This window comes from Choloepus didactylus, chromosome 2 (assembly GCF_015220235.1).
Source record: "Choloepus didactylus isolate mChoDid1 chromosome 2, mChoDid1.pri, whole genome shotgun sequence".
In the NCBI taxonomy this organism is placed as follows: domain Eukaryota; kingdom Metazoa; phylum Chordata; class Mammalia; order Pilosa; family Megalonychidae; genus Choloepus; species Choloepus didactylus.
In genome coordinates this window covers 9,301,590-9,329,339 of record NC_051308.1, presented here as the reverse complement: position 1 = coordinate 9,329,339, position 27,750 = coordinate 9,301,590, and the positions used below count along the sequence as shown (strand labels likewise).

Below are 27,750 nucleotides of genomic sequence, written 5' to 3'. Positions count from 1 at the left end.
AATGTGGTATATGCACACGATGGAATAATACATGGCAGTAAGAAGGAACAAGGTCATGAAACGTATGACATCATGGATGAACCTTGAAGACATAATTGCTGAGTAAAATAAGCCAGACACCAAAGGAGAGATATTGAATGTTACCACTAATGTGAACTCCATGAAAAATGTAAAATAAGTGTCTTATAATGTAGAATATAGGGAAACTAGGGATGGCCAGAAGCTAGTGAAGGGGGAACAATAATCTAATACATACAGATATGAAAATGAGGGTGACCTTAATGGTATGGGAATGGTCAGGTGTGACTATGGTTTGTTAATGGGATTATAAGTATCAGTGATGCATGGAAGGCAAACATGTTTGTAAATTATTGTTTAAAGGGACGCAACCCACAGAGTAGCACCATAAACCAAAATAAGCGTTAGCATGATATACCTTAAAAGGTTTGACACTGGTGTAGAGGGTTAACAACACAGCGGTATGGAAAAACTACCCATTAGATATTAATGACTATATTTAATACAAGTATCTTACCAACTATTACTAGGGATGAATAATTAGCAGCTCATAAGAGCTCTGGGATGTATTATGTTATGATAATTGTTTAAAGTTGAGAGCGATGATGATTGTACAACTAACTGAAAATAATGTAAGAATCTGACTGTTTATCTTGGGATAGAATACATATTAAGTGAAATTCGGAATGCACTACTTAATAAACCAAGCCCTCGACTTGAGGCTTGCTCTTGTGAAACTTAGGGTTGTAAATGGGAGGCTGAGCCCTCCTATAATTAGGCCTAAGAGGCTCCTCCAGGGAACCTCTTGTTTCTCAGATGTGGACTTTCTCTCTCTAAGCCCAACTTGGCAAATAAATTCATTTACCTCCCCCCCACAAAGGACATGACTCCCAGGGGAATGACTCTTCCCAGCAACATGGGACATGATTCCCAGAAGGGAGCCTGGCCCTGGCAGTGAGGGATTGAAAATGTCTACTTGACCAAAGCAGGGATAAAGAAAGGTAACAAATTGAAGTCACAGTGGCTGAGAGATCCCAAATAGAATCAAGAGGCTATCCTGGAGGTTTCTCTTATGCAAGCTCCAGCTAGACATCCCAAATGGCCATAGTATGCCATGCCCTTACCAAAAGTAGTCAACAAATACCTAGGTCCCTACCTGAGATTCTTAAAAGATTGACTCATTGAGTTTTAAATCTCTCAGAAACGTAAATCCACCAGAGTGTTCCTATACGAGTCCTAAAACCCAGAGGCAACAGCACTTTTAAGATCAGTAATCAGATGCAGCCCCTTTCCCCACTGTTGGCACCCCCTTTCAATATGAACAAGTTCGGATGCGCACTGCCTAGACACCCCTGAAGATGGAGAAAGAGATTAAGTGAGAGGAAGGGGTAGCAACAAAGAAGATAAGATTTAACAAAGGTCTAAGAATACTGAAACTTTATATAATTGTACATACTTTTTGGATGCTGAGGTGTTGGAATGGCTGGAAGGAGGTAAATGACATGGTGGAACTGTAGCCTATCGTATCCTTTGGGATTTGCTCTATAGTTGCTCACTGAATTGTGCCTTGTATTGCATAAGGAAAGAACTGAAACTGTGGAAGCATAACCCACAACAGTTTAAATTACCTATTTGCTTGTTGAGCTATACACTGAGAGATGACGCCTTTCTGTATGTATGTTATATTTTACAATAATGGAAATGGCTGAAGTTGTGGAACTGTGACCCATGACATTCTTTGAAATTTGCTAACTACTTGTGAAATCACATTTTGACAGTTACCACTGTTATACATATGTTAAAGTACACAATTTAAAAAATGAAAGAAAAAAAGTTATGACACCTGAATTTATAGGAATAACTGTAGCAAAAAAAAAAAGTTAAGAGTAAAAACATGAATCTAGTCACAGTGGTTAAAAGGCAAAGGATATGCACAAATAAAAAATACATGTGTATGTATGTATATCTATTTACCGAGCTTTTCTTTCACTTAATTAGCTTTCTTTGTATTTGTGCATAAACTCCAAAGTCTTGGCAAGTGACTCATTTCCACAGAATAAAGAAAGGGAAAAATAGTAACTTTACAATGGAGACAACAGGCAGATAATACCTTAACCAAGAGATGAAGATTAATCTCACCAGGAATGTCATGTGGGTATCAAGTATCATGATAGGATATGATGAGAAAGCCCTCTACCTCTGTTGTATTCTTTCCAAAAACCCATAACCCCAGTCTAATCACAAGAAAAACAACAAACCCAGGCTAGGGGGACACACTGTACTTCTTGAGACTGCCCAGGTCATGAAAAATAAGGAAAGACTAAAAAACTGTCACAGACCAGAAGACACAAGGGAGACAAGGCAACTAAATCAAACAAAGTTCCATGGGTCGGATCCTGGAACAGAAAGAGGACACTGATGAAAAAAATAGTGAAATCTAAATAGAGTCCAGAGTTTAGTTAACGGACCAATGCCAGTGCCTTAGTGTTGACGAATGTACACAATGATGTAAGATGTTTTCAATGGGGGAAATCGGGTGACGGGTATCATGGAACGCTCTGCACTATCTTTGCGACTTTTCTGTAATATATTCCCCCCAAAATCCAAAAACCTAAAGTCTTCAATTTTTCTTAACAGTCTTCAGATTTTTCTGAATCAAAGAGATTCGGGGGATTTTGTGCATGTGTGTATGTGCATGTTTGTGTGTCAGAGCAGAAGAGAAAACCAGTAGCACACGAGTGTGAACAAGAACACTAGCAAGCTTGCACACATGTTCCTACTACCTCTGGAAATCTACCTGCTATCTGGAATCAGGTGTTTGGAATCAGCTGTTTCTTGAGCACTCTATCCTCTTTCCTAGTTGAGATAACTATATTAGGGCACCTAGAGTTCTGGCTGACTCACAGTTACCATTAGAACAAACTGTTACATATCTAAGATTTTTTGTTGGTGGTGTCTTCAGCTTTGAAAATTATTCCCATTTGAATGCTCATAATCACAAATTTAAGATACTTAAAATTTCAAGAGTTTGAAGCTAACCGCTTAAAGAGCCCAACAGCTGACCCCTGTGCTTCTCTGTAGGTGCTCTGCAATGTATGAGATGTCACAACTAAGGGCCAATGCTGTCACCACACAGCACTCCGCCCATTCTTTATTTCTGAAGCCAAAGAGGTGTGGGGAAAACCCACCTAGAAGCAGCCAGTGGAGAAAGAAGAGACGGTTCTCTCTGGCAGCCCACTTGACTTGGAAGCTGGTGTTTCTTCCACTCCCCACTATCAAAATTTGGCCAATTCTTGTTGAGGAATAAAATCCCCTCATCCCCATGGTCACTGACACATGCACAGGACTTAACCTGTGGGAAGTAGGGAAACAAGGCCCTATTTTTTCATGAAGCCCAAAACACTAAGAAAAACCTCCAAAGACAAAAACTCTTAAGATGTCTAAAAAAATAATTACTAGGCTATCCAACATTCTTACTGAAAGTTCAAGGAAAAAGCATCCCCTTTGGGCTGGTTTTTTTAAAGCTCTCCCAGGACATAGAGCCCTCAGGCCAACTATCCTGCCATACTCCCAGTTCTCTCTAGAACCAATGATATTGACGATACTGGGAACAGAGGAGTGTCCAATCCTCATTTCTGGTCTTTCAAGGAGCTACTGCTTTCATGTTTGCTCTCTATGCTTAGCAGCTTCTTGCCGCATTTTTTCTGCACTGCGCCTCAATCTGGAGTTCTCCTCCCAGGAGACACTCTTCTCCCTCGTCCTCCTTGGCACCAGCTGCTGTGGCCATCCAGGTGGAGCCAGTTTTTCTCAATTTCAAGACCACCAAGTAAAACTTAACTACCTCAGCAATAGCAGATTGTTGCATGCCAATACCAAAACTTGCATTTTTTTCTATTGATAACTGACTTACTCTTCCTCTGTATTTCTGAATGTTTGGTGTTTTTAAGAACCTGACCTGCATATTTGCCTTTGATTAACAATGAAGAGCAATTCCACTGGTTTGTTGTTCGGTAGTTTAAAAAAAAGAAGCCTGCTCTTACTAACTACCAATAGAAGGAGACTAAGTTGGCTAATTTCTTGGAATCCTGTCTGTTTTCTAAATTAAACACACGTCTCTGTAGCAATTGGGAAGCTGGGTAATTCCTGCTGTTGTAGACAATTACCTGGAGACCAAACTTTTAGTTTGAGGCTATTTTAGTAGGTAAGGGATGTTTGTTCTACACATTCACACTAACCACCCTCAGAAATCTGCTCCAGAATTTCCAGGAAATTTCTAACACCTGACTCCAAGTGGGAGTTCCTCTTAAGACCCAAGAGACACTGAATTAAAGCAAAGTTCCCCAGCATGCTCAAAGGAAGACCCAAACCAAATCAAGCAAGGGAGTGTCCCTCTTCTTCGGTTTTTGCTCCTAATTCCCTTCTTTCCTTCACACTCTCATCCATCTTTTTTCTCTCTCCCTCATTACTAATGCATTTTCTTAATGTCATTCACAACTATGGATTTAACTTTTAAAGTTATTTCTCAAAACTGTAAGGGCAAATAGCCTTAATAAACATTTACTGCATATAAAAACAATCAAACAGCCATAAAGAATTTTGGACCATAAAGAATTCAACTACTGGCCATTAACATAAAAGAAAAACCTTCTCTTACCCTTAAAAAAGTCTGTTTTAAAATACAAAACAAAGTTATCTAGCCAACCCCTCCACCCCCCTTCATGGGGTTAAAGAGAAGTTAAGTCATAGAACATAAATCTTGAAAATTTATCTCTATTCAGAATTCATTTTACACAATTTATCTCAATGTTGTAACAATACATACTTATTTTCAGAACTACTTAGAAAGTAATAATGTGTTTAATGAGTAATTACTGGATCTCTCTTTGCTTCCTTCTGTGATTCAAGCAAAGTTAGCATCTCAACCTTAAGATTTTCTTCATATCAAACAAGGACAACCTACATTGTAATATTCAATGCATACCAGCTATTCAAAAGAAAGGTTATCTGAGAAAACTTTCACTTTAAAAATAAAGTTAAAATTAGAAAATATTTTATTGCACTGATTCCAACAATTTGCTAATTTTTGAAGAAGAAAAAGCTCTTTCCCCTTTAGAAAGAGTTTTAGAGAATCTGGGTTAATAGGACATTAATACAATTTGTCAAGCATCAACCTATAAATTTCAGAAGACTGCTGAAATGTCAAAACTCTAAGATCTAATATAGACACAGAAGGACATTAACTTACTATTATTTTAAAGGAACCAAAACCCAGCCCGGAAAACCCACGCCAGGAGCCCTTGCAGTCCACCTCTGGCAGACGAGCACCAGGAGGCCCGGATGTTCCCACTGCCTCACACAGATTCAACAGATTCACAAGCAGGACTAAACTCTCCCAACTCCCTGTTCCGGGCGTGTTTCATTCCTTCAGGGTAGGGTGAGTTTCTGACTCACTGGGTTGGTGAATCCTAATGTGCATTTCTAACAGGCTTCGAGAGAATGCAGAAGCAGCTGGTCAGCTGGTCAGGGAAGCACAGCTCTAGTCCAGCCCTAACACCTGGTCCTCCAGCTGGAGCACGAGGGCGTCACCTGTGGAGCTAGGAAAGCGACCAAGGCCTTTACGTTCAGATGTCACTGATAGGGGCCTCCCTGGTAGCCCCTGGGATTTTTTCTTTTTTAAGCACCCTAGAAGAGTCTCAGATATACCACTCAGTCACTTCAACGTTCAATGTATCTTGTTGGATTTTTTTGTTGTTCTTGGTTACCGTTTGTTTTTCAAGGAGCACTGAAGGAGTGTGGTTGGTTAATTTTACTGATGTCAACTATTAGCTTTATTTGAATTGTTAAAATGTTTAACATAAATGTCATACTTAATGGTTCTCTGGTTTGAGCAAATGAAGCAAAATTATTTAAAATATATTGAACTAATTCTAATGCTACCTAGCATACACTTAAAATTTACACTTGAAAAATAAAAATACAATTGAAAAATTTAATAGATATTTTAGAGTTATAAGTCTATATATGTAAAACACATGGAATTTATGTTTATGTGAGACAAACAGAATAAGCTATCTGCAGACCACAGGTACTGTATACAACATATAATCTTTAGAGTATCTAGAATGTAAGTGCTCAGATAAAAAAACAAATGTATCAGTATAACCTTCCTAATATAAAAGTAGCTTTCCAAACTAAAAGAGAAATCATCCCACCTTTTCCCATTAAATTCCCAAGTATAATACCTGGTCTTATTTCACTTTCAAGAAAAAGGCTAAAGATTAAAAATCTATATTTCACCTGAAATGTGCTAACTTCTAATACACCTCCACCAAAAAAGATACATTGCATGCTTCAAAATATGTTTAAATCCAACCACAATATAAAAAGTCAATAGAACCACTTATTATTCCAGAAATTTAAATTTTAAGGAGCAAATAAAAATTACCATATCTACAAATGTTTTCAAAAATATTTTCTTGGTACAAAACTCCACCCACTAGGAACTTTGGCATCAAAGCCGATAGCATCTGCTATCTATTTGGAAGCAGAAATGTGAGGTGCAAATGTATTCTGTTGGTAAACCTTAAATACCTTCATGTTCACTGATGAAGAACAACTAAAGAAATCAAGACAAAATGGGGCCAACAAAAGGCCATTATTTATACAAATCTGCAACCCGCTGAAAGGACTCCAAGAATTCCAGATGTAACAAGGAAAGCCACTTGGCTCCGGTCTCAATGCAGAACATGAATATATGAGAACGCTGTAAACAACATATTTAAAAAACTCTCACAGCATTTCACTATTTTACTGGCCAAAATGTTTACCTTAATTTTATTTGTTTACTTACTTATAACAATACATGTTTCAAATAGTATGTAATGTGTGTATGCTTATATATAAACACAGACATATAAATATTTCATTACATTAGGGTACCACTGGCACACAGATGGCTGTCTATGAATGAATATAAAGACTATTAAAAAAATAAGTCTGAATGAAACACAGATAACTGGGCACCCATTCCTTTCCATTCAGTTAGGTCAAGCCTTCCTTTCTCATTCTATCACACCCTAGTCATACCCCTCAGAAACAAGAGGTTCAAGCTCTTTTCAAAGCAAACCAAAATTAAGCCCTATTACCTTCACACTGAGGTTCAGAAACTGAGCCTAAACAGAAACATTTCATGTCAAAGAATTAAGGAATTTTTAAAACTTTAACCACTCCCCACCTCCAATTCATCCTGACTTTTCAGAGATATTGTTCAAAATATATCAAAACAAGATTTTAACTACAATTAAAAGAAACAAATACTTTCTACAGACCAACACTATAAACACAGTTGTGAATCCTAGAAATTGTTTGGCTGCCTTAATACCCCCCAAAAAAACATTTACTTTAGCCAAACAATTGCAATGTTTGTCTCCTTTTAGAAACATCTACAGCCAAAATAAACATTTGCATTGGAAGAAGTGTTTTTGGCTGTTAAGATGGTACCAAATAAAATGCTTATGTTCTGAAATAAATATTTTACTCACAAAAACATGCAGCAAAACAGACCTAGCCAAAGGGCGCAGAAGAAAAACTAAAGACACAAATTAGATTAGCTAGTTGATTCTAAGTCCTCTTCAAAAGAACCTCAGTTTTTCTGTTATTACTTAGATTTAAAGTGATAAATTCAAATGGATTACCGTAACACAACTAAGTAATTTCGATTTAATTTTGCCACAATATCATTCAAAACAATGATATTCCCTGCTTTTCTTATTGTAAAGGTCTTCAAAATACAGATGTGTTTTTAAAAAATAAAAAAGTAATATATTCCCATTGTAAAAGTACCCATGAACTTAAATCTCTCATTTTGCTCTCTTTCCCTTTCCCCAGTTATTTTACATTCCGACAGGCAGCAACAAGATAAGGAAAGTTAAAATATCAACCGAATAACCCAATAACTCAAGAATAAACTAAGACTACACAACTGAAATCTGCTTGACACAAATAAATATATCTCAGCTTCCACAGGCTGTTTCCCCTAGGTGCTATATCTTTTACATGAAAACCTTTTTTTAAGGATGTTGGCACAGGCCTATGTGTATATGATTGCAAAGAACAAGAGAAATGAAACAAAACATTTGCTCCTTGATCCAAGCGAAAGATACCTTGGTGTGTTAAATTTAAAAAAAAAAAATCTGAAAAATTCAGGAAGAGTAAGATTCTAGTAATCTTAAAGATTACACATCCTCTATGTAGCACTGTTTCTATGAAATTAAACCAATGTACTCCTGTTTAACCATCCCCAGGTTTGATTTCCAGGAGCCTGGAGGCAGAACATTCTCCACAGAGTCATAAAAAATGCATTTTCCCCTTCAGTTCAATAAAAAACGAAGTAGACTAGTTTTCAGGGCACCATGGAAAACTAATCTGTTTAGCCATGTATTTGCCTGATGATGTGGGAGAATCAGCAAGTTAAAGACCACAAACCTAGTTCCAGTTAGTAAATATCAAAATGATGTATTATTATCACATCATGCCTCAAATACTGTCGAGCATATTTCAAAAATAAAATTATTACCATACAAATCAAGAATCACCAGGTTAATATCAAAATCAAACACTCAGTGGCCAGCTCCTCCTGACTGTCAGAGACAAAATGTAAGCAGTAAAATTACATACGTTAAATTTCATACAAGCACTGCAGTTCTAAAAGAATACTCATTTAAAATTCAAGTCACAAGAGTGGAATGCCAGCCAGGAATCAAACTGTGACCCTTGAGCCAAAGACAACTTACCACTCAGCTAGTAAGTGGGCAACTCAATTTACAAACTTGAATTCCTGCATTTTAATCCTTTGCAGAAATATATGAGCAATATTAAATGAACTGCATTCAGCTCATTAGAGGTTCACAAACCAAACGCAGAAAGCTTTGGAGGCTATCCAAAGCAAAGTCATGCCTAGGTGATGATGTCCACTCAGTAAAAACTCAATGTCATAATTATCTTCCAACTTTTCCCCTGAAGAACATTAGTAGACATAACTACAACAATGCTCAGCCAATTGCATGAATACTAAGAGAAGATGGATGGTACCAGCAAGTAATCTTGTTTATGGACAAATTTACAATTATTCAAAACTTAGCAAACTAAGCAACTCACTGAAAAGTCCTCGCCAAACAACAAGAGGAAAGCTAACAAAACAAATGCATGGGGCTCTAATAACCTTCACAGAAAACCTTAACTATTTTTTCCATCTCAAAACTATTAAGTAGTCTACATTTAACTGTTCACACGAACTTGGTGTAATAAAAGCTGTCCCTTTTAACATGTTATACATATCCAAAACGTATTCACAACCATTTTAGCCTTTTAAATTTCAAAACAACACACTATAGTTCAAAGCTATGTTAGAACTAAATGAAAGAGTGAAAAAAGCAATGCAATGATTTAGAACCCTTGATTACAATTAACTCAGTATTATAAAAGCTCGACCTTTCTACAGCCAGGGTATTCTGTTTCTTATCAGATATTCTATTTTTATTTCATTAATAGAAAGAATGTGCTTAATTACAATTGGACATTTCTTTTGGTCAGCAGAATACCAAACTTGAAATCACAGTTTAAAATTTGCTGGTATCCTTGGTGGGTAATCTTCATTAATTTGTCCCTGCAAATAAATCTAAGAATGACTGGATTTCAACAGCATATAATAGCAAAAAAAAAAGAAAGAAAGGGAAAGGGGGGAAAAAAACAGAAAAATCACAACTCTCACCTCACTTTTCAATCATTTATAAATTATTTCCCTCTCTCATTTACAATTTACCAGCCACCACTAAAGAAATTTAGAAGCAAAACATTGCTCCAAGAACAAGTAATATTGAAAATAAATTCAGAGTACAATTAGTTACGCAACTGGCTGCTATAATTCCAAGTGGCCAGTCTTTAACAAAGAAGGAATGAGAACTTCTGACAATAATTAAGGCTGTTTAAGGAGTCAAAGGCTGAGATACTTCAGCCTTTCCCCTCAATCACCTTAAAATGAACTATCACCAAAGTGGAAAGATAATTTTCAATCTATAGCAGAAAAGAGGAAACTTATTAACGAATTTTTAGTACACAGCTTTGTACCATATAAAAAATATGATAAATCATTCTCCACATCCACTTCAGTGAAAACAAAAGTTCTAACCATTTATTTTTCCCATAAAATATTTTTTGCCAAATATAGGGAAGACTTTCCTGAGAGGGAGTATTGTTCGATGCTGCAAAGGTTACCTGGTGGCACTCTGGAGGCAGTAAAACGTTCACCAGCATCAGCATGATACAGACTCTTGGGTGAGGGCATGATATGGACATTATAAATAAGCCCTTCTGGTGTTCTTAGGAACCCAATACCTGAAGCAAGTTTGCATCTAATTTAGGCTCTCCCAAATTTCATGCTTCCTTGGCTAAGACAACAAAGGCATATTGTCAAATATCCAATAGACTGGAGGTTTACTACTGCCAGAAAGTAAATGGCCACTGAAGCTAACTCCAACTATTTGACTCTAGAGAAAAAGTAAGAAATTCTTGGTTCGGGTTTTTTTTTTTTTTAAGAGCAGGAAGTCTTTTGTTCGTTTGAAATAAAAACATTAAGATTCATCAAGATCTAAGAAAACAGATTTACATCAAATTCTCTGATAAAAAACATTAAGATTCATCAAGATCTAAGAAAACAGATTTACATCAAATTCTCTGATATGAAATACAGAAACTTTTTACATAAGGTACAGAAGAAATAATGTATTAAGAAACAAATCAAAATAACTCTTTGGGAGACTGAAAAAAAGAATTTTAAGTTGATGCCCTCTTCATGGGAAGACCTTTAAATGACTTGAAACTTCACTTTAAGTCCAGTCACAGCTCAAAACCTGACAAAGTCTGACAACAGAGATGTTAGGATGCCAAGTTCATTTCATAGCTTAGATCTATATAATATGCTACAAAGTTACGGCAGAGTCCATCTTTCAAAGACAGTCTGGTAACACTGGTCTTGTACCAAACAGGTGTTTTGTCAACTTTGTTCTAAGAGGCTCATCCTCCCCTTTTTAAAAGAAAGAAAAAAAAATTGTACACTTGAGTATTTAAAGATACAAAGAAAATTAAAGGAAAGCAGAAAATTGGTGAAATTTCCCGTCACAGCACCAACCTTAGGTAGTAAGTAAAAGACAAAGCCAAAACTGCCACACACACACAACCCCTCAAAAAGGGGGGGAAAAGTAAAACCTGCCGCCCACCTGCTGCTGTGGGTACTGCATTCCGCCCATGGCTCCTGGGCTGCGTCCCTGGATGCCCATCGGGTACCGCTGCGGGCCAGCCGGGCCATAGGTGCCCCCTGGGTAGGGGCTGCTCTGCTGGGGCTGCGAGTGGGGGCTGCTGCCCATGCCGTATAGCTGCGGCCGCTTCATCACCATTGGGTCCAGCGGACTGCCCTGTGGAGAAATATAAGAAGTAGGCTTACTAATTCACCTTTTATTACCGAGGCAAAAAATCTGTTACATTAGTATATGCCTTAAAAATACAATGATCCTTAAATTTGAAAATATTTAAAAAAAAAAAAGGACATGACAAAAATCAATGACCTGACAAATAGAAACCCAGAAGAGCATTAAGTAAAAAATGGGAAAGGATACAAGACATTTTACTTTTTTGCTTTTAGGAAAGTTCTAACAATTAAGATGGATATGGAGTAAACAACTTAAAGAAAGATTTTGCATCCTAAGCAGTGAGAAAATATCTGCCATCTAAGTTCTGTTATGCACATAGGAAAAGAGCATGATGTTAGTCTTACCCAGCACCTTCTGGCTTACGAGCAAACAAGGGCAAAGTGCACAGAGACTAGCAACACTTCCTGTGAGGTAGTCTTAGAACAACTCTTCTGTTTTTCAGGCCTTAATCCCCAGGCCTGTTCAAACATTTGCATATCTGAATCCTCATTAGAAAGTGAGAGAGTAGATTGCGGATAATATAAAATGTCTGGGTAAATATTTTCGAAGATGACTAGTGCACATGAATAAGCACCCGGACCAAAAGCAACAAGCCGCCTTCCCTATGTAAGTAAGCAACTTAACAAATGTAACCAGTTCAAACCTAGCCTTTGAATTTTATTTTTGGTTTGGTGACTCAGCCCATGTGTCTAGGGGCCAAAAGCACTGGAGAGCCAGAAGTGGGGCCTCAGCCTGGGCTCCAGGGAGCACAGCCCTCCCTCCCACTGTGCGACAAAGGCCAGCCTGTCACATTCATTCAGTAGAACAAACACCACAACCCTCCCGTGCCAGACTCTATGTTAACAACGAGGTAAGTATCTGGGATTCTCAGGAAGGTTTGAGGATTACCAAGGATGAACGGGAGTTTAAAGGTGAGAAAGGGACACGAAGTAGAGTGTTACCAGGCTGAAGAAAACAGCAGAAAGCAAAGGCTCACAGGGAAAGGAATGCCTGGTGTGTGTGAGGAAATAAGGGCAATTTGGATCAAAGTGTGAGGCAGGGATTTGCGGAGAAGAAGCTGAAGGAGGTAGAAGCCAGGACATGGGTGAGCTTTCAGTGTCATTTTAAAGGCTTCAGTGGCTGGGTGTCTTTAACAGGGAGAGCTGTGGTCAGATTCCCCTTTTAGATGGGCTGACCTCTCGCGCAGCTGCAGGAATCAGGCTGGGTTGCAACAGGTGAGGCAGGTGAGCAGGCAGCTTAGCCTGAGGTCCTGAGCTGGTGGCAGTGGTGGGAAAAGAAAGCCCAGATTCAAGTAACATTTAGGAAGGAAATGCAGCAAGACTTGGAGACTGAATGAAGGATGGAGGACAGGAGTCAAGAGGGCTCCACAGATGAGGACACTTGGAATGGATGGAGTAAGCAGGGGGAGAAGGAGCTCCAGTCCTCTTCCCTGGGAGTGGAACACTCCATGCGCTACATATAAATCTAAGAATCCATGGGGAAATATCCAAAAGGAAGAAACAATGAGTCTGCAGTTTAGGGGATAAGGTGTGACCTGAAAAAAACAGGGGAGTCATCAGCGAAGGGAGGATTTATGCTTCCTGAGGGCAGGGACTGTCTCTGTTTTCTTCACTCTTCTAGCTCCAGGATATAAATCAAGCAGGGCACCCGGCACATAGTCAATGACCAATAAAAACTAGTTAAAGGGGTCAGGAGGAAGCAGGTGAAACCCAAGAAGTTTATCCAGTAAGAACAAATGAAAAGAGGGCAATGGATAGGGATCAAAATCCTAGAACATACTGCCATTTAAGGGAGGATAAAGAGACCAAAAGAATGGTCAGGAAATGTAGTTAGGATTCTCAGAAGGTTGGCGTTATGAAGAAAAGGGAGTCAAGCATAGTGACAAGCCAGGCATGCCAAATGCAGTCTGGGTGTACAGGAGGGGAGGGCTCCGAGTCCCGGCTACCCTGCACAACGAGGGGTCACTGCCAGCTGCCCACAGAGGTCTGCGGCGAGGGCGGAACTGGAGTGCCAGGTTGGAGGGGTGAACTGGAAGGGAGGAGCGGGGCCTGGAGTGGAGACCTAGAATCTGAGGTGGGGAAGCTGCTGGGACTGCCAATCCACCCTCCACACACGCCCCAAAGGGTTAGTCCCGCGGCTGAAGTAATGGCTTGATGGACCCATTCACCACACACTTGCCCACTAAGTGCAGAAAAACCTACAAGCCTAAGCAGCTGTCCTGCAACAAATCCACAACACAGTGCAGTAGACACTCTAATCAAGGGACACACAAGGCCCTGTGAGAAGGGCGCATCTCACTGGGTCTGTGATGGGTTTTAATAAGAAATATCTCAGGAATTTGTCAGGGGATTGATCTCACCTGAATAAAAATGTGCAGACCACAGGAGGAAAGAGTGCTCTGCCCTAGGCCTCACATCCTACAAAGAATGGTTCTGCTCAAAATTCCCAGTGTTATGTAATTTTAACAACGGTATTACTGTCACCAACCAAGAAAAGGTTTGGACTTATAATGACAGAAATTGAATTTTGCTCAAACAATATACCGATGTTACACAAACCCGTGCTGGCTTCATAACTTAAAATATATACATTTGATATACTGTAGTAAGACGAAAGGCAAAGACTAAGAATTAGTTTTCTCAGAATTATTTAAATTAAAATTCATGCGTGAGAAAAGCAAAAGATAATTATTATCCACACTTTCTTTAAAAAAGACAAAACTTTCTACGGAAGTGTGGAAATCACGGTGGAGCTGGCAATTTCAGGATCCCCCAAGTGAGGCATGGCCTGCGGTGAATAGCATCGCAGGCTCCGTTTTCCATCAGGGAGGGCCCTGCGGCAGCCCTACCCTCACAGTCAATCTGGATGAGCCCAAGGCCTAGGAAAGGGCTATATGTTTCGCTTTAAATAGTGCACTACCAAAACTGACTTAATTAAAACAGAAATTTAAAATGGGAAAATGGTTGGAATGCCTATGTTTTAATGCCATAGATAACAGTGCAGCAAATTCATGAGTGACTAAAATCGTTTTTGTTTTTTAACATGTCTCATCACTGCCATAACTCAGTACTACTTAAAATACTGTTAATTTATGAGTTTAACCTTGAATTTAACACAGATTATCTGTACCTCTCAAAACGCATCAAATACCTTTCAATGAGATTTCAGATATGAAAACAGATACTCATAGAGATTAAAATTATTTCATTTTAACCTTCTCTCCTTATGGCCTATTATTAAATATTCATCTGCAATCCAAATTCATCCCATGTATACACCCTTGTTATTTTTAATATTAAGCATGTACCATTACAGTATCTCAACCCCTGCTTTTTTTTTCTTTTTTCTTTTTTTAATTAGAGAAGTTGTGGGTTTATAGAATAATCATGCATAAAATACAGGATTCCCATACACCACCCCACCACCAACACCTTGCAGTGGTTTGGAACATCTGTTACAATTGCTGAGAGCACATTTTTAAAATTGTACTATTAATTCAAGTCCATTCAACCTGCCTTAAAGAAAAGAAAGACCAAATCAAATCTAAAACTTCCCAAAAACCTAAAGGCCAATGCACTTCACATACTCTAATCCGGCAACAATTTTGTATATTTTCTTTTACCATCTATCCTTCTTCTGACATATTCCAGAGTATCACCATTTTCACTTCTCACATAAAATTTATGCTCTATCAGAGCCATCGTCCACATTAATACTTCTCTAAACAGGTATTTCCTGAACATGATTTTCCTTTCTAAACAGCATTCCACAATTGCTGCAGTTGGGGTTTCAATTCAGTAAAATAAGGGCTTTGAAGTCCACAATACCTACCACTGCTTTTCAAACAGCTCTTAAAATAACTTGTCTAGGTTTATTCATTCTACTTCTAATGCAAATTTTATCACTTGAAAAGACTCTCTGTAATCCCTCCTGATTCACATGAGCGTTGGGAGGTGTAAGTACTGTATTAGTTACACATCTCACAAGCCACCCCTGCCACTGCCTGCATCTCCCTCTGGGAAGCCACCTCTGCTGCCCACAGCCTCGGGCTTCCCATTCCTGGACAACTGAGAATGCGGGACAATGTAGGCTTTAAAAATGTATTTTTGTATATAGATTCTACGCGTACTGAGTAGCTCCATGCAGCTCTACTGTAGGTTAAACAGACTTTCAGAAGCTGGCTTGGGAACCCAACTTTCCTTTATTAGATCATCCAAGTTAAAGAACAACTCATATACTTTTAGAAAACTTTAGATATACTTCATACTTTTTATACTTAGATACTTCTTCATTATCACTCAGAGTACGCCTGTAGAAATTATAGTAAAAATATCTATGTAGATGTATTTGCTCCAAAATAACAGGTTAAGGGGTTGCTCCAAAATATCAAGTTAAGAGGACAGTTTTTTTAAAGATTCTTTATGAGTATAATATTCCATGATCTGAAATTCCATATACCACAAAACGAAGAACAGTTTTACAAAAACCAAAACAAAGAACCATCACATCATTTTGACTTCTAATCATTTCTATACATCTGGATTAAACAAGAGCTCAGAGAAAGAAAGAAATTCTTCCCTTTTTGAATAATTATTTGGGAAAATGTTCTACCGTACTAGTAACTGAAGAAAACTTTTGAAGTAATACTCAATACTGTGAACTGACAAAAATAATCAACCTCAATATGAGTAAATGAGTATGTGAACTAGTTGCTAGTGATGGTATAAGCTCTTTCCAAATGATAATCTGACAATGAGAAATAAAGCTATCAAAATTATAAAATCCTTGTTCCAACTCTAAGGCTCTATCAAATGGGGAGGAAGGAGCTCTTTATTCAAAGTTGTCTGCAGCTATAATTTATAATACCCAAAGAAGACAGCAAGGAACAGCGCAGAAAGCATGGGCTGGATTCCACCACATACTACCACTGTGTGACCTAGAGTAAGTTGCTCATTTCGGAACCTTCGTTTTCTCATTCACTAAATGAGAGAAATAATATCTACACTTCACAATGACTGTGAAAATTAAAGTACAACAGAGTTCACAAGCGCTTCCACAGCGCCCGTGGTACTTACTCAGGTTTCAGAGAAGAAAACCTGAAACAACCCAACTCTGCAACAATTATAGAATATATGAACAAGCCATAACATGTCAAAGTAGTGGAATATAGAGAGACATAGAAAAGTAAATAGAAAATAATGTTAAAATTTTAAATAGTGGTGCACATTAATCATAGAAATGTGAAAACCGGGCTGATAATGATGAGGCAGTCACAGTGACCTGTGAAGAGTTGCTGATACAATCGATGTTTACATTTCTATGATGATGTCTAAATATAACTCTCAAGTGCCGTCTTCCTCTGGCTTTATGCCGAGGGAGGGGGAGGAGGCCGGGACCCAGCTGTCCTGCACCCACCACCATCCACGGCAGCAGTGCGAGCAGGGCTGGCTGGAGGTCCGCCTGCTGCTAATCCCCCGGCTCTGGGTGCTCTGTGCTCTCCCCTCTGCTTGAGACCGAACCCCAACTACAGAGCTGCTCCCGTCAACCGCTCCAGCAGCGCTTCCTGTCATGTCTTGGGACAGCCTTGTCATTTAAGTCCTGTATATTTTACATTTTTCACATGTTATTTCTTACCTCCTCAACTGCACTCAAATGAGAATGTCCACGCTTTACGTTTCCACATCTTAAGTCGCGTATAGCGCACAAATGACTTACATGACTGTGGTTACTCAGTAACTGCTTGGGAATGCAGTAACACATTCAAGTGAGACATTCTCAGAAATAAAAAGCAAAAAGCACTAATCGATTTCTACATTGATTCTGTACATGCATGCAGAAGACACACTTAATGTCAATGGCAATATATAATGCCACATTCTAACTCAAGTTCCTCTCTTAAGGGCATAAAAATCAGTGTAAATCAAAAAAATAAGAGAGGGGCACTAAAGACTCTGCCCTCATTTACTAAGGAGTGCACATATTCTTCTTCAAGCCAGAAAATACAAGACGCTCTGTTCCCACTGTCACCACTGCTACAGACCCCAACCACCTAAGAACCTCTCGCCCCCGACAGCACAGGAGGCTGAGCGCCGTGGGGCCCGCAGGGACACCAGTCTTCTGGCACCCATGGGTGAGACCAGGCTGGGATAAGACAAAACGCAATGCAACACCTACAACCATGGTGCTTTTTATTTATGCCAATGACAAATCAGTATCCATTCATTCAGAGTTGAACTAAAACATCAGAACTTCAAATCAAGTACCAACACAACATAAAAAAATTTTCTTTTGTCAATACAGGAATATTTGCCACATTCTACAGTGTTATAGGAAGGACCAAGAAGTGGACTTCTAAGATACTAGACAAAGCAGAAAAGGCTGTTTGGATGGCTCTAAGAACCATCAAAACAAACTTGGTGCCTTGTGCCCATGACACCGTGCTGGTTAGCGATATGGGGGCGGTGCTGGAAAGACAGCAAAATATTCCCATTTCAACCTGGAAGATGTCTGTTGTCGGGTTTTTTTTGTTTATTTTTGTTTCTTTAAGGCAAGTTGCAGAGAAATGTGTGACACCTTCTTTTTTTTTTTTTTTTAAGAAAAGTATATATCTCTCTCTCCTTCACACACTATATATTTTTGGAAACGAATGAAATCTAGAAGGACACCCACTGCAGTATCAGAGTGGCTACCCCAAGAGACAAGGGAAGAGGAGAAAATTGGAGGGGAGACTACTTCTTTATAGTCCTTTTCTTAAAAATGGGAATGTAGGAAATTTTTATTTGTGTAGTTTATCTCCGAAATAAATGTGTTTTAATAGGTAATTTTAAATTAGGAAGTTCTGTTTGTCTCTCTTCACATATATGTTATCACTAGTCAACCTGGAGTAGAAGATATCCAGTATTTGTCCCTAGCTACACTTAAAATTTTATCTCAAGTCTAAAAAGCCATTACATCCTTATTTTTCCAGAATTATTAATATTAGTTATAAAACCTTAATATTTTTATAACTATGCATAAAGTAACTTCCATACTACAGAAAAAAAAGCAACAATGTACAGTAGTGGTTCTTAACTCTTAGGGGTGCTCTAAAGAAAAGCATGATAATGTATATACATCTCAAATTCAGCATATAGTATTAGGGGTTTGTGGAACCCCGTCTAAAAACCCATCCAAATTCCCTGACCTGTGTTATCAAAGAATGACCAATACCTGCCATGCATTTCCAAAGCACTTTAACAAACATTCTCATTTGATCACGCTTCTTAAGATGCCCTGACAAGGATTCCGCAATGAAACACAGAATCTTTAGATTTTATTATCTATCTATTATCCCCTAAAGGCGGTGACAACCATGAATGCTATGAATTTCTTTCTCCTGTTCAACAAAAATCTGTTCCTTATAATTGATACCCATTGGGTCTACTTTAGTCCTTTTGCAGAATATTTGAAGATACCTACATCTAATTTCCCTTTTCTGAGTGAAATACCCCCATTCTTAATCCCCTTAACACAAAAGATACTACAGTGAGGTACTTGCTTACTCTCTGCCAGACCCTGTATTTTTACTAATGCAGCCTAGGATGTAGTTGCTCTTTTGGCAGCCACATCACACACTTGATCATCCCCACACAAGCTGTGATTAAACCACATACACACACCCCATCTATCACACAGCTGGCTGTTTGACCCTCACGGCAGAAGTGCATCTTTATCTCTGCTTATTTCAAGCCACCATTCTCACCTGATGACCTTTCTTTTCAGATCCTGATTCTGACGCACAATATATTAACTGCACTTCAGGCTTGATGTCAGTCACCAGTTAAATCAGCATGCCATGTCATTCATGTTTTCATCCATATCACTGATAAAAATATTGAAGAGGTCAAGGAAGTGGACAGAGCCTTAAGCCAACCACCAGAGACATCCACAAAGGCTGGCATAAATCCAGACATCAACATTCCTGGAGGAAGAGCCCTGCTAGGAACCTCAGGAAAGTACTTTCCCCTGGTCCTCAGCACTCCTGTAACTGACTATTCCTGTTAGGCAAGCGCCAGAAGGTGTCTGCCTTTATGTGAAACTGCCTGCTTCAAATTCCTCTGTCTTTTCTAACATGTAAAATAAATAGTCCAAAGTTTAGAATTTGAGAAAGGGGCTATAAGAGGAAAGGCAGGGAATTTAAGAGTCAGGCAGGGTTTGAATTCTGACTATACCAGCTATGAACTAGCCAACTGTTTAATACAGTACATTCATATCCACCTCAGTGTTGCTGGGGGATTAAGTGAGACACCACACAATTTATCACAGAGTGAAAACTTCATAAATGTTTTTTTCCTTTTCCTCTTAACAAATTAGTCAAAGCAAAACCATCCATTATTTTAATCTATTTATTTTCCTGTCTCCCTAGTAGACTGTTAATTAAAGGTAGAAATTTTTTTAAATTCATCTTTGCATTCCTAGCACTTAGTCCAATGCCTGCCTGACAGGATTAGCTCATCTGCTGAATTGAGAAAGGAATGACTTAAACCAAACGGCCAATTACACAGTAGGGCTCTAGAACGTAGCCTCTTGATGGCATTATAGGCACAAGTGGTTAAAAACTCACGCATCGCTGCAGACAAATCTTCACTTTCCCTAACTTCATACAAACTGTGTTTTGTAAAGAAGCAGAAACTACTGAAAGGAGTGCCCTGGAAAATTAACAGGATTGGGGAAGAAGGTGTGAAGGACAAGGAGGATAGAGAAGAGATGGTGCAGCATATTCCACAAGGGCAGGCTTGGGCTGCCACCCTGTTATCAGGAGCATGAAGAGAGAATGCTCAGGAAGGCAGCTTAATATAGGGATGAAGGTGGAAAGAAGACATCAGCATACTTCAAGAAAGGAAATATTCTCACACAGCCCCAGAGAAGGGAAAGTCAGTAAGGATAATGGCAACATAGTACTACTGGCAGAAAATCCAACAGAAGGAACGGCAGGTAGGAAAGAACAGTGTACAGGTAAATAAAGCAGAGGATGGAAGGAGTCTGCAAATGGAGCTGCAGGGCTGTGCTTTGTTTTGTTGTGTTTTTTGATGTGAGAGGTTAGTCTAAATGGGACCACATATGAAGGAAACATGCCAGTCATCTCATTCTACAGCAAACCACACAAACCCTCCCTATCACATGCAAGTGCCCCGTTCAGGCTTCTCAACTACAAGGGACTGAGGTTCAGCAAAGAGCCACACGATTTAAGCATTAGAAAGAGTTAAACGAAGCGAGACTCTTAATTGCAGAAGACTGAAAGTTGAAATAAACATCTTCCACGCCTGAGGAAGCGGGGAGTTCCTCGACCTCAGCTATGGCTGTCACTGCCTCACAAGGCCTGTGTCTCCCAAACGCGTTCCACGGGGTTGCTTCTCTGGGCCCCAGAACTCCACACCTGACTGCCACCCAGCACTCCTGTCCGGATGGCCACTGGCTTCTTCCTGCCTGTCCCTGATCTCAGAGAAAGGGACCTCATCCCTCCAGATGCACACGACAGAATCAGGGACGCAGCCCGACTCCTTCCTCTCCCTCTCCTCCACAGGCAGCCCCCCACCAAGTGCAGTCAGTAGGACCCACCATTACTGCCACGAGGAAGTCTCTCCATCCAAACATACAGCTTCCATGGGGATGAGGGGAAAGCCAGGCACCTCCCCACCACCAGACCTGCAAACATGCTATTTCCTCCACCCGAATTAACTCTGCTCTCCTTTAGGACTTAGTTCAACTCATGTTCTTAGTGAAGCCCTTCCTGACCACCACTCAGGCAGGATTCCCTCAGAACATATTCTACTTTTCCTCCATAGCACTAATCAAATTCTACAACAGTCACTTGTGTGACTATTGATCTAGGTCTCCCCAACTAGACTACCCACAGGAATAGGAATGGTGACCCATTCATAGCTATCATATAGGAACTATGGAATGGGTCTAGAAAATAAGACTGTTTTGGTGCTCCAGTTTTTGCCTGATTTTTAAATTGGTAAAAATAACATTTGCTTAATCCCCCACAAAGTTCAGCAGCTTTACATCAATTCAATAAGTCTAACTGAACTGTATTTTCAAATATAATTTAGCAAACATAAGAATTTTATGAGCATACCAAAGTATATCTATAGGTATTTTTTTTTTTTTAATTTCTAGAGTAAATTAGACCTAAAAGGAGTATCAAAATAGTAGTGGAACATATTTCCATTTTCCCTCAAATCTGTTATTCTTGCCACCCAAAAATTATAAAGCTTTTATCATGGCTTTAACACTTTCTAAAATTTACATCTTTAAGTATGCAAGGCTGTCCATCTTCATGTGTCACTAGCAGCAGACTCTTATTTAAGAAAGATAAATATTTCATATACAAATCCAGAATTAAATCAAGAAAAAAAGCTTTTCTGAGAATATGTCAAATTCGAAACCTGCCACTTTTATCTGGGTGATTTTCTGGTTTAACTTTTCCACACCTCAGTTTACTCAACTGTACACAAAGAACACCCTCAACAGAGGTTTTAGAGACTTAGAGAACAAAGTTCAAGTTCTAGCACATGACAGGCTTTTATCAAGGATAGATTTCATCACCATCCTTACTGAATGGACATATAAGTCTAGAATCAGTATCAGATCTGGAAACCAACCCCCACATCCCACCAACTTCTCCACCTTGTGCAAAAAGCAGACAACTGCTAATCAGCCTGAGCATTCATTTTCTGCAAGCCCCGTAAGCCTCAGAATCTTTCACCCTCTGGAGTTCCAGGCAGCCACTATCAATTTTCAAATTTTGCAAACAAGTAGAAACCAATATGCATAAAGTTTGTTAACAGATAGACCTGGGTTCATCTCTCTCTTCTGCTGCTCACTTGCCATGAAATGTTGGGTCAATTATTCCAATGCACTAAGCCTCGGTTTCCCCATTTTAAAGTGAAGATAGTAATACTTGCATCAAAGATAATCATGCTAAAATTATTTAGCATGCAATATGCATGGATAAACAACTCCAAAGACATATCAGAGAAGTATCTAAAGACACAGAGTTGTCACTGATTTCCCCAGCAAGCTCCATGGTGGTCATCAAGCCTTTTTCAAATATCTTATTAATTTTTTAAATTAAAAACTTTAAAACTACATTAAAGAGGATGCTAATAAAATACCATAAAAGGTGCCAATTGACTTACCCATCTCTAGATAAAGTGTGCTTGCTGTGCTGAGACCCTGGTTGTTGCCCACCCTGCTTTAAAAAGGCTATTCAGAAACATGGCCCCACTAAGTATCTACTTGACCAGAGTCATAGTTAAGTGAAAGCATATACTGGCTCTTATTGTGATGTGGTTAAGCCAAGGAAAAATTTTAACATGACTAATGAAGTCAAATCTTATACACTGAAAAATACAGGATTCCTATACTAAAGCAAAGAAAATCACTATAACAGACAATGGACAAAATTAGAATATGGACTGCAGGCTAAAGTATTGTATCAAAGTTAAATTTCCTGACAGTGAAAATTGCAAAAGATAATTGCAATAGAATATCCTTATTCCTGGGAAATCACTCTGAAGTATTAAAGAGTAAAGGGGCAGGATGTATGCAACTTACTCTCAAATGATTCTGAGCAACAGCATTACAGCTAGACGATTGATAGATAAGAGAGAAAAATAAAGTAAATGGAGCAAAATGTTAAAAACTGGTATCATTTTTATCAGTAAAGGTATCAGTAAAAGGTCTATGGGATGTCACTGTACTATTTCTTGCAAACTTTCCTGTAAGTTTGAAATTATTTCAAAACAAAAAGTAAAAAAAAGGGGGGGGGGAGCAAAGAGGGAAGACAAGAACTGAAAACCAAAATAATTACTATGCCTCACTTCAGAACTGAGAGCATCACCAATGACTGAGCCATGTCAGTGGTGCCACAGGCAGGCTTAACACATAGGGGGAAGAGAGGAAAAGTACAGGAAAAAGCAACATGGAGAACTGGAAGAGTCAAAAAAACTAGAGAGGGAGCACAGATAGAAAAGAGAGATGTGCAATAAGGTATAACTCAAGGCGCAGGATGGGGGTTGTGCTATAGCACCTTTAGTACTGAAACTGGTTAAACACCTATTGAATATATATTTTTAAATATATATTTTTAAAGTTCTTAGGAACCGTTGTTCTATAAAAAGCAGATTTTCCATGTTAAAATCCTGCTTTGATAGCCACCTTTTCCCACAGATCACATTTTTAGATTCTCAATCAAGATATAATGTGGCTTCCTTCATTTTGCTATGCTTTTTAAAGATTTCAAACCAGCCATTAAGGATATGAAATGTGCCATCTTTTAACTCAAAATTCTCGCTTGTTTTTATAAGTCTCAAAAAAACGCTTTTATAGCTACCAGCACTTTTCACATATTACCACCTCCTCCACCCCTTAAGGAGAGAAGGTGCAACATAAACAGATCTGCTCCCTTAGCAGGGTGGGGGGAGGGGCTCAGGTTCTTTGATTTAAGGTAGTGAAAGCAGCTACCTATATGGAAATCTGGTATTTTAAAAATTCAGTACAAATTAAAAAGTGAATTATCCCAAACTGTGGTTAATAAAACTTCAACTGGAGGAAGCAGAAGGTTCCAGGATTATTCAGAGACAGTCAACTAATTAATAAGAGTTCAGGCATTTGGTATGCTAGATACACTGAGCTCTGAAATACGAACAGGAGGCCACAGAGCTGTGATGAGGAGTGGGGACAAGTTCATGGAATCTGGAGTGCACCGTGACCTGCCACTCACTGAGTGAGCTTGGCCAGAGCACATCACTTCTCAGACGCTCAGTTTTCTTCTGTGTAAAGTTAGGGTAATAAGGGTACCTATCTCCTAACACTGTCATAAGTATTAAATGAGACATTAGATAGAAAACACTTGGAACAGTGCCTGGCACACAGTAAGTGCTCAATTAAGGGTTAGAGATTATCACTGCCAGGTAATTTCACTCCTCTGAGGGATAAAAGAGATAAAGTGAAGTTTGGCAGTCCCTGCCTGTTCTAACTTTCCATGATTCTAGAATCATCCCTCCTCCCTGCTGTCAGACCTTCCAACTGTCATGGTAAGTATCAAAAGGAATGTAGAGATATTTCTCCTTTGCCTCATTCTTGCCAGAAATCTTATCAATGAACCACCTTGGAAGTGAAAAGGTAGGGAGAGGGGTCTAAAGAATTCAAAAATTCATTATTGCCCCATCCAAACAATCCAGGCTGACACACACCTTCAGGTCTTAGCCCACACTGAACCTGCAGAGCCCCCACCCCAACCATCTAGAATGCCTCTGCTCACTGCAGGCCTTTGGCTAACCTGTAAATTTATGAAACTCTTCCTAACCCCCTGATGAAATATTCTGCCTTCTCAGAGCTTCTACCATATACCTCAACTCTTTTACTTAAAAGAAATATTAAACATTTATTACAACCCTCTGCAACTTTCTGTTTATATGTATCTCCACATCAGGGAGTTTCTTCAGGGCAGAAATTATTTATTCCTCATTCTATTTTTCTTTATATCCCCAACTTCTGACACATAGTAGACAGTCAGTGTTGCCATTATTTCTTTAATAAATAAACAAACAAACAAAAGAAACTCAAAGGTGGTACATGGGAACTCTGTATTTTCTGCATGCTTTTTCTGTAAACCTACGACTTTTCTAATAAAAAAGTAAAATAGAAACCCAATGTACCTTAACCCTTACCTCTCTAAGCTGTCCTCTTCTAAATAATACTGTACTACCTCCCTAGGTGTATGAATTGTTAAGTAATGAAAACTATGAAACCTGATACAGTGTCTGGCTAGTAACAGGCACTTAATAAATGTCTGATACATGAAAGACATCCAGCTTTCTCTCTCAAGTGAGATTTCTCTTGGATTCAGATTATAGCGCTCCAAACAGGCATTTTTTTTTTTTATTTCCAGGCTATAATATCACTATATCTAGTACTCTTAAAACAATATTTCCCGGGGTGACAATAGTTTGTTAATGGGATTAGAAGTATCAGAGCTGTATTGAAGAGAATAGGAATGAAAGGGGTTGTTGAAAGGCATGTTTCCCACAGATCAGCAGCACAAATATAGATACATGCTTGTATGATGTAATTCAAAGGTATAACACTGGCACAGAGAATTGACAACAGAAGGGTAAATAGGAAAATCTACACATTGCATACTAGGGACTATAATTAATAGGCATATCATACACTATAAAAGTTTTACTAAGTTTATTTGCCAGAAACTTAAATCCTTCAGAGGAAGGGGAAGCAACAGATAAGATGGAATTTAACAAAGGATTATGAATACTGAATCTTTATATAATTTTCTTTTTCTTAGTTGCTAGGGTATTAGAATAGATAGAAGGAAAGAATTCAAATGGTGAAACTGTAACCCACAGCATCCTTTGAAATTTGTTCTAGAGCTGCTGGTTAAATTGTAATTTGAAAGCTATATCTTTTTGTATATATGTTATATTTCACAATAAGGAAATAACTGAAACTATGGTACTATAACTCATAACATATCTTTGGAAATTTCCTATATATCTACTTATTAAATCAAACTTGGAAAGATATTACCTTTTTGTATGTATATTTCATAATAAGGAAATAACTGAAACTGTGTAATTATAAACTACAATATTCTTTGAAATTTGCTAACTTCTTATTAACTTGCACTTGGAAAGTTATTACTTTTATGTATATATGTTATATTCTACAAAAAAACAGTATGAATAAAAAACAATATTTCCCAAATTATGCCCAGAACTGTTACTGTAATTAAGAATGGGAAATGTGTATAAACCACATGCAGCTCCTTAAGATTCATAATATATGTGAGCATAAGAAAAGTCTAAAAAGCCCTACATAGAAAAAAGAAACCCATTTAACTTAGTTGTAAGTAGGCAACTTCTTAATTTTTTTAAGCAGAACACAGGAAAACATGAACTTTGGATGATATAAAAAAGGTAACAATGCATTCTCTTTTCATTGTTAGGTAGGTCTATCTAGGTAGATAACCAAAGAATGAATAATATTACTTATAGGAAAAAAGTGATATACTCTCACACTAACTGAGACAGAATATATATAACTTTACCTGTAGATTTTTATATATAGTGAGATAGTAACAACAACAAGGTATGCTGGTCATATATCCTTAGCATTTATGGCAAATTATTAATCAAGTCCCACCTGAAACAATTTGTTAAATTGATTTTAATCACTGGGCCTCTCATGTGAAGCTTTGTATAATCAGCATTTCATTTACAAAATTAATTGCCTGATTGATTCTCGGGAGGCAGTTGCTGTCATTACCCTGCTGTCATAACTTCTGAGGAGGGTGTCACAACATGAAATTCTGACAGTATGAAAAGCACTGCTATTTTAAAAATGGGTGAAGGGAGAAAGAGATAAAGGAGGAAAAGCAAAGAAGTTACATTACACCCTTCAACCTGAGAGAAACTTGAGAGTTTCAAGCTAAATACACTCCAATAGCAAAACCCTTCTACTGAATTAATCAATGCACAAACCTAGGGAACAGGGCATGAAGAATTTTTACTATCTTAAAATAATAACTAGAATACAAAAACACAGATTCACCATTAGAGAAAAATTTTAACCTGTTACAAAATACATATCAGATAAAGAGCAGCACTAGATATATTAGACTGGTAGACTATTTGCCTAGTTCCAGCCATTTCAACTCTCCATACTGTTTCCTTTCTTACATTTTCTAATAAAAAAGCATGACAGAAAATTTTAGGAGTTTATGACTGAGAAATCAAAATATATCCATTTTAAGCATATCTAACACATACAAACATGCATTCAGTGTTTCAAAAAATCTATTACACACATTTTTATATTTAATTTCTTGCTCATTTTAATATTTAATAATTTATTGGTAATTGATGGTTCTTCACCTAAAAATCTGCCATCACAATCAATTAAAATAGATTAATTTAAAAACTACTTTTTGTGTAAAACAAAGTAATAGGAGTACAGAACAAGGGAGGAAAGAGGGAATTTTAAAAAGTTATTGAGTATCATTCTCCCAAAAATGAGGTCATATTACCTTTATCATGATATTTCAAATGGACCATGTAAGCATCAAACAAGCCCAAGAGTCTATTTTTCTTTACCATTTATTTGCCTTTTCAGAAGGGATGCCCAATTCTGCAAAAGCCCCTCAACCTCAGACACCCATAGCTAGCTGACAGCTGCATTTCCAATC

The 27,750-nt window shown here is 38.2% G+C and overlaps 1 protein-coding gene across 8 annotated transcripts in view; it reads right to left on the bottom strand.

Annotated features, from left to right (window-relative positions):
• ARID1B (AT-rich interaction domain 1B) overlaps positions 1-27,750 on the bottom strand; it is a 510,581-nt gene that overhangs the window by 450,122 nt on the left and 32,709 nt on the right. For all 8 annotated transcript variants that reach the window (XM_037820312.1, XM_037820294.1, XM_037820340.1 and 5 more), the window contains exon 2: positions 11,292-11,486. In XM_037820312.1, the coding sequence (XP_037676240.1) occupies positions 11,292-11,486 (195 nt within the window). The remainder of the gene's footprint in view (positions 1-11,291; positions 11,487-27,750) is intronic.